Source organism: Clarias gariepinus, chromosome 11 (assembly GCF_024256425.1).
Source record: "Clarias gariepinus isolate MV-2021 ecotype Netherlands chromosome 11, CGAR_prim_01v2, whole genome shotgun sequence".
In the NCBI taxonomy this organism is placed as follows: domain Eukaryota; kingdom Metazoa; phylum Chordata; class Actinopteri; order Siluriformes; family Clariidae; genus Clarias; species Clarias gariepinus.
In genome coordinates, this window is record NC_071110.1 from 8137313 (window position 1) to 8149462 (window position 12150).

The following is a 12150-nucleotide window of genomic DNA, read 5'->3' on the forward strand; positions in this document are numbered from 1 at the left end:
TAATATATGAGACTGCCATAGTGTTGTCCACCCGCACTAGGACATGGTAGTCTCAACTGCTGGAGGAAGTGCTTTAGGGCCTGAAATAGAGCCATGGTTTTGAGGCAATTGATGTGCCGCGCAAAAAGATGGCCTCTCCAGCTCCCTTGGGCTGGACGGTCATCTAAGACCGCACCCCAGCCCATGAGGGAAACGTCTGTCGTTAGCATCTGCGACGACAAGACGATTAGAGTGGGACCTAGAGTCAGAAACCGGGGTCTGAACCACATAGAAAGGGTACGAAACACCTGGCGCGTAGCCCTTATTGGGGATTGGCCCTAGAGTAAAATCCCCTGGTTCTTAGCCACAACTGAAATGCTCTCATGTGCAGGAGGTCCAAAGGCGTCACCGTGGATACAGCTGCCATGAGAGCTAAGATCTCTGAAAGTGATGGTCACTTTCTGGTCTAGCTTGATTTCCTTGACGGTGTTGAGAATGAATTCGACACGAGCGGGAGACAGCTGTGCCCGCTTACGCTCAAATTCCATGTGACACCCAAAAATGTTGTCCTCTAAACAGGAAAGAGCATGCTTTCATGGCATTGGATCTCAATCCTAGGAAACAAAGATTAGCTAGAACGACATGCTGATGTCGAAGCGCTAGCTACTGAGACTGGGCCAGCCAGTCATATAATTCAATACGAATGCTCTGGAGTCGTAAGAGCCAAAACTACATCCATGTATTTTGTGTATGTGCGGGTGAAAAAGCTAGACCAAATGGAAGGACCCGATACTGGTAAGCTTCGCCCCCGAAAGCGAACCTCAGGAACCTCTTGTGTTGTGGCAATATTTCTATTGATTCATTTTTAGATATTGGTAAAGCCCGCAAAATCTAAAAAATTTGACGCAGCCCCCCGTTCCTCTTGCGCACTTTCCGGTTTCATGGAAGTGGAGACCACGCCATTGAAACGCGGAGGGTGATGTGAGAACTGAATCCTGTAGTTTCTCTGTACAGTGCTTAGTACCCAAGGAGATATACTTGGCAGTAGCTTCCACGCTGCCAGTTTCTCTGAAAGGGGCAAAGCTCAGCGGCTTGGATAAACGGGGGGATGTTAAATGTTCGGCATCCAGAAACACGGCAGGAAAAACCCGAAGAACTAACATTTTGTTGGAGACTGGAGTTGGCCAAAACTCCAGGGGTGGCGGAGCAAGAACACCAACCTCCTGGGGGTGCCAGGGAGAACACTTCATTCTTAAAAAGGAATTCTGCGTGCCTCTCCCCATTCGGGGGCCACCCCCCACAGTCCTGGGCACATGAACCTGCCAGTCTGACCTCTTTTGAGGCGGATTGCGTGACGCACCCCAATCTTGTCGAGGGGGTGCCCAGCTCAAAAACACTCTCCTTGTGTGTTTCACGCCTCGCAACAGTCAGACCCGGTCGAGACTGGGTGGCCGACAGTCCCGACTCTAAAACGGCCGATAGCACAAGCCGTCTGCTTTGTTGCACGAAGAGACAAGTCTGTGGCCCGGCGTAAGTCCAATACGCCTTACCTTGCAGAGCCCCGCCAGTACTCAAGTCTCTCAGCAGGTCAGCCTGGTAGGCGTGCAAAACCGCCATGGTGTGCAATGCGCCAACCTGACCTGCTGCCTGAAAAGCTTTTCCCTCCAGGGAAGATAAAAAGTCTACACAGCTTGAAAGGAAGTGATAGCTTTTCAGGAAGGATGATGTCCCAGAAGAGAGATAGCCTGGAAGCGTCTCTTCTATCTGGGTGTCATCATATAACTCTGCGTTTCTACCTCAACTATATTTAAATAAAATAAATTAGTTGATGGCAGGAAAACACGGGATGAATACAGCTTACTCCATGAAAGGGTTAACTCATATGGAGATTGCTAAGAAAAGGGGAGAGAGCGTCGTTGAGGCTCCGCCCTCGGCCACCCGACAGAACCTGCCATCTATGTTTTTATTTATTTATTTTTAAGTGCTTAGAGCCTATTACCATCTCCGCGGAAGCAAGAGAGGATGTTTATCCTTGCCCATTCACAAGAAGCGCAACGCGCGCTTGCGAGCGGACAGAGGGATTTCCCGATCCGATGAGAACGCGAAAGAAAGGAGTTTTTAAGTCCGTCTCTCACTGCTCTGCCGGATGCACGAGTTTAAGCCCCAGGAATGCGCGTAGCACTTAATCGAAGCAGTAAAGTGTAGAGATCGCCCTCCGATATGGATTATACACACGGAGGGACATCTCGTTTAAACTCATTATCGGTGAGTTAAACACTTATTTTGCTGGTTAGACACTCACACTCACAACTAGGTGAAGACAAGAATCTGAGGAATGTTTCCGGTTCACTCCTATTTATAACCTGCAGGTGCGTCCTATCAGATGACCTCACTTGACCGAGGTTATAAAAGCCAAAAATTTGGCGTGTTTGGTACACACATGCTTCACAACCGGCAACATGACAAGATGTTCCCTTAGCGTTTTCACGCAGCATCGAGTGTAGCCTTTGAAAGGGAACAGTCGTTTCGTCTTGTGCAACATGTGCCGCAACCAAAACCCCCCGTAGGTTGCCAGTTGGTAAATGAATGCCCCTACCTACACCTAACAGACCGTGGACCCATATCGCCGTGGACTTCGTGACGGATCTGCCGGTGTCAAAAGGGTACACAACTATTCTCGTAGTGGTGGATCGATTTTCGAAGGGAAGTTGTTTCTTTCCGTTTAGCTCTCCCCCGTCAGTCTTCCAGGTAGCAGAAAGCTTATTCGATTCCGTGCTTCACTACTACGGTATTCCGGAGGATATTGTTTCTGATCGTGGTCCCCAATTCATCGCTCAGGTCTGGAAAGCTTTTTTTCCAAAAATTGGGAACCACAGTTAGCCTGACGTCAGGCTACCACCCTGAGTCAAATGGGCAAGCAAAGCGGACTGTCCAAGAACTCGGAAGGTTCCTCCGAGCATATTGTAGTAGCCGACAACATGAATGGGCAGACTGTTAAATCTGGGCGGAATATGCGCAAAATTCGTTACGTCACTCCGCGACCGGCATGACGCCGTTTCAGTGTGTGCTAGGGCATCAGCCACCGCTCTGTCCCTGGGATGCCATTTCCACCAATATATCTATGGTGGATCAGTGGTTTCAAAGAGCGGAAAAAGTATGGGAGGAAGCGCACACCAAGAACTCCCAAGCAGTTCGTAGATTTAAGAAAATACACTAATATGTATTTATTCTTCATTTTCTTCTCACTTTCAATGATGATACTTCTTCGACTGCACTTTTTTTATTCAGTTTTATAATTATTATTAGTAGTAGTGCTCCGAATTTATTATTGTTATTATTTTTATTATTATTGTAACGCACCCGCGCGTGTGTGCAAAAAGACTGCAATGATGTATGATATGTTAGCCTAAAACATTATTGTTTTATTGTGTTTATGTGCTTTAAATATACACTAAACAATAAACACTGTCTTGTGAAAAGTAAAAGGGAGTTGTGCGTGTCGCTTTTTGATCAGAAGGCTGATATACGCGTGCTCAGATATGAGCAGATTTATCGATAAAACAACAGACATGAAATGAACAAAAAAAATAACCACAAAAATATGTACTACTCTCTGAATACAATGCGACAGCACACAAAATCCCCGGGCTTTGACTGCACTTCATTCGTTAGTACTGTAGTAGTACACTAAAAGAAATGCTGTGAGAAATTTTACATTGTTGGGTTGTTTATGCTGGGTCAAAATTCTATGTTATTTTGGGTACTTTAATCACACTGTTAATAATAATACACCCTCCCCAGGTGTAAATCAGCTTTTCTTACCTTTACACTCAGAGAAACTAAAATGCACCCCTCCCCACTGTGCATGGTTTCAGCAAAGTGGAGGATCTTGCTTCAGGCCTCTTCTTAAATTTGTGTAAATTTAAAATCTTCTGAATTCTACATTCTAAAATTGACATTGTTACCGTTTTTAATCCCTAAAATGCGATTTTTCTTATCATAACATGCATGATTTTAATTACTCTACAATGTTTTAATTTTAGATTGTACATAAAAATAAATAAATAAACCAAATTAAATTATTCCAATTGTAGTTACCCTTGTAAAAAAGCATTAAAAAATTATGGGTTGTGTATCGAGCGATTAAAAACAATACAAGACATGTTATGATAAGAAAACTTTTTACCTCTTCCATTCTAGTGATTAAAAACGGCTCACCAGCCGTGCCTAATTCCGTCATGTCACGTGTCCTTCTCTTTAATTTACTACGTAGTGTAAATCAGTGCTCAGCCGCACGCGAAAAGTTTTCCAGAGCGCACCGGCAGAAGTTGACTTATGATTGTAAATGCTTTGGGAAAAACAGCAAGCAGATTGACTCTGTTCATTTTCTGACGCTCAAGTTCACCAAAAACAATACAGAACAGCGCAGCTTATTTGCTTATCATTGAAAGCTTATTTGCTTTCAAACATTTACAAAATCATAAAGTTTTTTTTTTCGTTATTGTCAGTGTGCACTGTTTGTACATCTGTTATTTTAACTATATCATAACACTCAGAAAGACCTTTTATTTGGGGTTAAGTGACTGATGTGCCTAACATTTTTCAGCAGATCCTCTGTTTCACTAAACAATCCTTGACTTTTTAAGAGTATGTAAGACCTCTTGACACCCCGCTCTCTCTCTCTCTCACACACACACACACACAGCAGACCAAATCGTCCCTCCCCCAAACAGTGCAGCCATTTACTTTCTTTCCATTTACTTACATCTGAACTGAGTCGTTTACATAAGTCACTGATCATTAGCTCATCATATCAATTTATTACTACAGATGTTCCATGTTTTACATGGAAATTTACAGGTTTGTTACTGAATAATTGACTTTGACAGAGCCACCAGAACAGTGGCAGCTGGAACACCTAAAACACATGCAGGATTATTTTTTTATAATCTAAATAAAAATGCTTTACTAAACGTGGGCTATTGTTATTTACTTACAATATTTGTTAATTTAATTTAAATGGGGCTTGGGCTTCGGGATGTTAAGCATCGTGATCCTAAACTTTACTTTCTGTGACGGCGTGCGCCTGTGATAGGTGTGCGCCCAAATCTACTATCGCTACTCGCTCACTTCGTAGGCTCCCTAAATAGGCTGCAAAGGAATGGAGCCACCTATTCGTGCCGGCTGGCAATAATTAACGTTAATAAGATTGCGGGCTTATAGAGTTACTGCATTATGTTTTAAGACATCCTTAATTGAGATTTTTCTCCTAATTATATGTCCACAAATACTTTGACAACATACGCTTATCAACTTATCCACATACACTTGTCAACAGAAACTCTCTGTGTTATCATGAATTGCATTTTATATGAATGTTACATATGAGACGCGTGCACAAACAGATACTTATGTAATATATATTCACATACAAACACATACTGTATACACATAAGAACATAATATATTCAGTAGATCAAAGTAATTCAAAGTAATTATGAAGTCTGATATGATTGGTACTATTAAACATTTTATTTCTATTTATTCTATGTTTTGCTGGCGAAAACCATTTTAGGCAAAGACGTCTGCTCAGTCTTGTTTAATAGTTTTAAACCTCTCAATTCTGCCAATTTCCCCCTGCCAATATTTAACGTTTTAAGTAAGATATGTTGGCATATTCACGAATCAGAACATTCGCATAGTTAACACTATCAGATAGCGTACTATCAGAAAATTAAATTAATTTCAATACTATTTAAACCGAGGCATTGCCATGTCTTTCATTATTTTGTCCCTGTTAAGACATTACAAAAATTATTTTAAAAAATTTTAAAGCATGAATTTGGGCATTTCATTTCATCTCATCAATATGAAAATAACATGAAGCACATATGAACACATTCATTATAAAATATCTGTTGTAAAACAAAATAAAATTCATGTTTGCTTCAGCATTCATAAAGTCCTTCCATGCGCCATCTGGCAGGTGTTCAGTGAAGCACAAAACATTTATTTTAAATTCCCGAATGTAGCCTCCGGCAAGTCGTGGCGAGCCACGCGCTAAATTGCAGCATCTCGCGGGAAAACACGCGCAGTCTTAATGGCGACATCTGTAATAAAGAGTACACGTACACATACAAACACAAAATAAAAGATGCTTTAAACACAGGGTCACAGTGTTATAGTAAACAGTACACGCGTACATAGAAGTTGATTATAGTGTGAGACGCGTTAAGACCGAGCAGGGGATACGACTACCCACAATTCCACACCAAGAGAGAGAGAAAAACCATTGGCTCAGTTGTGATCACGTGATGCTCGGCGTCAAAAGAAGTGCATGCATTCCACATGATACTCAATATGCGTAAACCAAGACTTTCTCGTTTTTCAAGTCAAAATTTATCCCAAAATTTTGCTCGCTTTGCAGAACACCCACAAACCGGATTACTAGCAATCCGAGGTTCCACTGTATAGAAAAGTTAAGATGTAATTGTAATTGGGATTATCATGCCCAAGTTACATGTTGTGTGCATGTGTGTGCCTGGATTGGCACTGATTTATGCGTAAACAGTATAAGTCTTTTCAAACAGCCACCTGCTCCATGGCAGATCCATGACCAATCTGTGCACAGACCGCCATCCCCCACAATGATGCAGTGAACGAAGTCCCACCCCATAAACTCCCTCTTGCACTATTCTAATAAGATGCTTGCAATACTGTATAGTCCCGGCAGGGGAGGCATTGACTGCTTCAGTTAACTGCAGTTTTTGCATTGTCAACAAGCTTGTCTTAGAGACATGTTAAGTGTCAGTGTCTGGTGTAGAGTACCAGTCACTATGCTATAATGGTCAAACTCCTGTCTGACTTTTCATGCATAAAACATCGTGCCACTGGATGTTACTCCATTATGAACATATTTTCATTATTACATCAAGGATGTCTTTTTACTCTGTCACTCAAACACTTAAAAATAATAATATACAAAATTTAAAATGTCAGCTAAAGTGTATTTTTATGCAGTGGGTAAGAATGCTGCACAAGCATGTTTTACATGAATACATAACTCAGCTTAGTATGGGCTTAGTAATTTTATGCTTATGAGAGTTCATGAGTAATTAAGTGTGGGTTACAATGTATAGAGATGTATATTAACACTAGACAAAGTCACACCTGTCAACAAAGAGACATAACTGCCCTTGTGGCTGTCTTCTGTCTTGTAAATGTTGTCATCCTCATTCCTCAGGTAGGGGTGAAAAGAAGGTTTCAGTCAATGAATCCCACAACTTCCCATATGGCAGAATTGTTAATATATATATAATTGTTAATATCACTAGAATTACTGACTTTTTTATTTTTGTGTGCAAGGCCCGAGGTGTTATTCACCCTTGCTGAGATTTTCACAGGTCTTCAGCTTGATTCTCCTCAATCTTATGTTGTGCAAACCACCCATTACCTGAAATGCCTGCCGTATCTATACAAAATATCCCACACATTCACTGACCTGCAAATATTAAAGACACATGTGTGTTATAAAAAACTGAATGAAAAGTTGCTATGACAATGACTTGCTTGCTAACACTTTAGTCTCCAATGTATGTTTGTACACAAATGTCATAAGCTGAGTGAAGTTATGGTCCATGCTTTTTCACATGTTTGTACCCATACAGAATAAAATTATGTCATTTCATTTTCATTGGCCATCACTGAATTATAACACCAATAGTGTGTTTTGTTTGTGTGTGATCTCTCCAGCTTTGCATGTTTTCTCTTCTGCCTGTTCATGTAAAAATACCAACAAAAAAAAACATTCTGTCCTTCAGTTCCAGGTTCAGCTCTTCATCCTTCTGCCTTTTGTCTCAGTGGTTACTGTCCCACACAGTCTGTCTGTCTGTTTTAAAGTCTGTTTGCAGCATTTGCAGACCCAGTGACCATCGTCCCTGCATTCAGCAATGGAGTTCCTTGACTCTCAGCACAAAGCAGCACCAAGTCCTGCTTGGTGAAGCGTGTCCAAATGTCTTTATTAGTCCCACAAGTGGGAAATCTGCATTGTCATTGCAGAAAAGTGGACAGTGCAAGACAAAAACAGCTAAAATTATAACTGTACCAAGAGTACAGTATAAAAACTGCACTATACAAACTATGTCTGTGGACATAAATATGGACAATTGAAAAAAAAATTATATATATATATATATATATATATATATATATACTGTGATATACTGTGATAGTGATGGGAAGGTCACGGGTTCAAGCCCTAGCAACACCAAACTGCCAGTGTTGAGCCTCTGAACATGGCTATTTGCTCCAGGGGCATTGTCTGACCCTTTGATCCTATACTATAAGACACATGTAACAAATAACTTAATGTTACTCTTTTTTCATGAGCCTTTTATTGTGAATCATTTTTGACTAGGTAAAGGAGCAGATCTGTTACAAAGGAGCAAGATCATGGGAGATTTTGGGGATTTTACCCATCTAAATTTTTCTTTTGGGCAATCAGCTGGGGTTTAGGAGTCCCTGGCTTGGGTAATGTGTTACACCAAAGATTTACCCCACTTAAACTACAGCAACCTTGATGCTTTGTCTGCAGCTTTTTTGGTGACTTTTCTTTCCTACAGACCTCTGTAAAGAAGACTGAATATCTGATTTAGAGATGATGTGCGAGGCGATAAACGGCTTGTAATGGGCCTACAATGTGGTTTTACATCCCAGTAGCCCGGAGGGACAGTAGAAAGGGGTACTGGGGCAGGAGGTGCTGGAACTGGGGGTTGGGCATCCTCAAGGCAGCTTAGGGCATACTGACATCCCCAGTTTAAGATGGAATGGGTCGGCCAAGTCAATGCGAGGGTTGTGACAATGTAGCCAGGGAAACCACAGCACTACTCTCCAGAAACGAGTTTCACTCGGAATGACGTCCGTGCCATAGTATTACTAGGGCCATCCTCTGCGTCACACACCCCAACTTAATTGGCTGGCCGGGCCAGCGGGATGGCGGAAGGGAGCGGGAAAACTGGAATGCCCAGTGCCGCGACTAGCCTCCCGTCAATAAAATTCACATGGCCCCTGAATTGATTAGCGCCTGCGTTTGGGCTCTCTGAAAGCGTAGCTGGTGGGAAGAGTCCTGCATGATGGGGTCTCGACCTTTGGGTCCTACCCGATTCCCCCCCCCCCACCACCCCCTGTGTCGGAACTCGACTGTGTAGTCAGCTACCGATCACCCCTCTTGACGAACAGAAAGGAGGGGCGACACTAGAGTACGTATGCGGATGGGAAAAAAGTCGCCCTAAGCGCCTCAACGAAGGCACTTAGGGTGGCATGTTCAGAGAGGAGGTGCTGCCACACTGCAGTAGCCCACTCTAGTGCTCTGCCTGTGAGCAAAGACATAAATGCAACCTTCGCCTGTTCATATGGAAATTGGGAAGGTTGCAGTTCGAATATAAGTGAGCACTGCATAATAAAGGCATTGCACCTTTCTGGTTCGCCCGCATACGGCTGTGGGGGTGGTAGTCAAGTTTCGGCCACCAGATGGGGTAGTTGAGCCACTGATACAGAGATGAGATATAAACCCGGAAGTGGCATGCGCTTCGAGCTGCCCAAAAATTAGTTTGAGGCGCTTATTAATTCTATGCATCTCCAAAATTAAAGAGGTTGGGGCTTCCACATGCTTCTCAAGCACTCTCGTTTGTCCTTCAACTATTTCCTGCACCCTTTCCAAGCCTGTGGGCTCTTCTGGTGGTGCGATCATTCTGTTACGGCGTGCGGTATAGAGAGCCCTAACGCAGGGCTTAAGAGGGTCCAACGAAATAGGAGTTGTTGAGAGTGCTTATGACAGGCACTGGAAGACCTTCCTGTTTGAAAATTACATGGGATTAATAACTAAAGAACTTTTAAAAAATAAAAACTGAAAACACAACAATAAACAGAGCTCCACCATCTACCTGAGAATGGACGGCACTCTGGAAAATAAAACAAAACTAATATCCTCTCGGGGCATTCACCCTTACCGAGGATTTATTTCTTTGTCCCTGATACCTTCCTGGTGCTACCTAATATAAGCCCTTATATAAGGCTGATTGCAGTGTTGCCTGGCAACCGCATGTCTATAAATTGCCATGCCTTTGCTTGTTCAAAACAAAGGTATTTTAGGTATTTACTGTACAGTTGCCTAATTGGAATGTACTGTATTAGTTAATTAAACCTGTTGTGTGATTCGTTAAGACTCCAAAAACAGGGCAAAAGTTATATATTAGAAGTATACTAGAAAAATTTAAGATTTATCAATAAAACCTTTGACTGCAATGCATAGTTCGTAGTTCAAACTATGTATTTAATTTCATAATACATAACAAACGCTATAAAATTGACATTATTTTATTGACACAAAAACATCCAGTTGCCAGTCATAAGCTGAGGCCCTGAGTTCCGCTTGCAGCTTTCCACAGCACTATTTTATTATGAAAGGGAAAAAGATCATCACCAAAAATTGCCAAAAATATTAGATGTAATATCAATATTATTGACCAAACAATTTAAAGCACCTAGTTAAATCAGATCAATATTATGTGTAAAGCACTTAATTGTTCAAGTGGCTATAAAACTCAAAGGACAATGGAAGAAAAGATATATAGAATTACATAATTTTAAAACTACAGAAAATATAACATCTTCCCATTTATAAAATCTTTTATTTTATGTTAAAAGGTTAGACAGCTAAAACAATGATATGGTTAAAATATGTCAGTTAAGTTAACTCAATATATAAAAGCAACTGCAGTATATTCATATTAAATATTACATTATAAATAAATATAAATAAAATATTGAATAAATATAAAAAATATACCTGGATATAGGTACAATTACTTATAAACATGAATTTATTTTTAAACAATTATTTGATTTGAAATAGGAATGTTTAGGCATGGAAAATACCAGACCCTGCCCAACCTGTGAAAAATAAAGTTAACTTTGGATTTTTATTAATTTTGCAATATCTAAATAAAAAATATATACATTTGCTATAAATTTATTATAATTTTCTTATCAAAATTTTCTTAACTTCTTCTGTTTTTAGACAGTAGATTAAAGGGTTGATCATTGGTGGTAGCAGGCTATACACCATAATTATGGCAATTTGCAAATCAGCATTAAATATGATACCCATATAGGCAGCCATGTAATAAAAACACCTAGGTAAGAAGAATAGTGCAATTATAATGAGTTGAGAACTACACGTGGAAAAAGTCTTTAGCCACCCATGTGTTTGTGATATTTTTAGGACAGCTAAAATTATGCAGGAATAGGAGACCAGAATAATGGCAAGAGATCCCAGTAATACCACCATGGCATAAACTAATGCTGGAAAAATATACAGAGACCCTTCAGTGCATGCAAGTCGTATAATAGATACATGATCACAATAGCAGTGTATAATGGTGTTAATTCCACAATAAGGCAGGGGAAGAGCCCGGACAACCATCATAATATTGCCACCATGAGCGAAAATCCAGACAACTAGGCTCAGAACTACTATATTCCTATTTGACATAATAGTATGGTAGCGAAATGGGTAGCAAATTGCTATATATCGATCTAGAGCCATTAAGGCAAGTGTGTACGAATTGACTGTTCCAAAATAATGCACTAAGTACATCTGAAAAAAACAAGCTGCAAAAGAAACCGTCCCATCATGAAACCAATATCTAGCAATAATCTTTGGTAAAGTGCATGTACTGAACAACACATCAGACAACACAAGACTTATATAAATAAAATACATGGGTTTATGAAGAGTTTTGTTTGTTGCAAACAAAAGAAGAGAACATCCATTTCCAATTAAAGTACACAAATAAATTAATAACATTATTGCAGATACAAGGACATAGTATTTAGGATGAAGTCCAGGGAAACCAACAATAAAAAAGTCCTTCACAAATGTCATGTTTTCGCCTGACATGATCTGATGCCCTTAAAGAGAAAATTCTGATTTATTGCAGATACCGTATATGACAGCATTATAAAGCATGATGCACAATGTTAATATGAACCTTTGCAAATTTAAATGCTTATACATTTAAAACAGAACTAAACAATGTTTAAACATTTTTACATTACATTTATCTTAATTATAAATGGAGTGTGAAATAAAGAAATGAAATAATATAAATT

The 12150-nt window shown here is 40.4% G+C and overlaps 1 protein-coding gene across 1 annotated transcript; it reads right to left on the reverse strand.

Moving 5' to 3' along the window:
- Positions 1-226: 226 nt before the first annotated feature.
- Positions 227-11584, reverse strand: LOC128533273 (olfactory receptor 2A14-like). The gene is given in 3 exon segments (XM_053507520.1): positions 227-238; positions 1947-1963; positions 11059-11584. Coding segments are annotated over 3 exon segments (555 nt in total).
- Between the last annotated feature and the right edge of the window lie 566 nt (positions 11585-12150).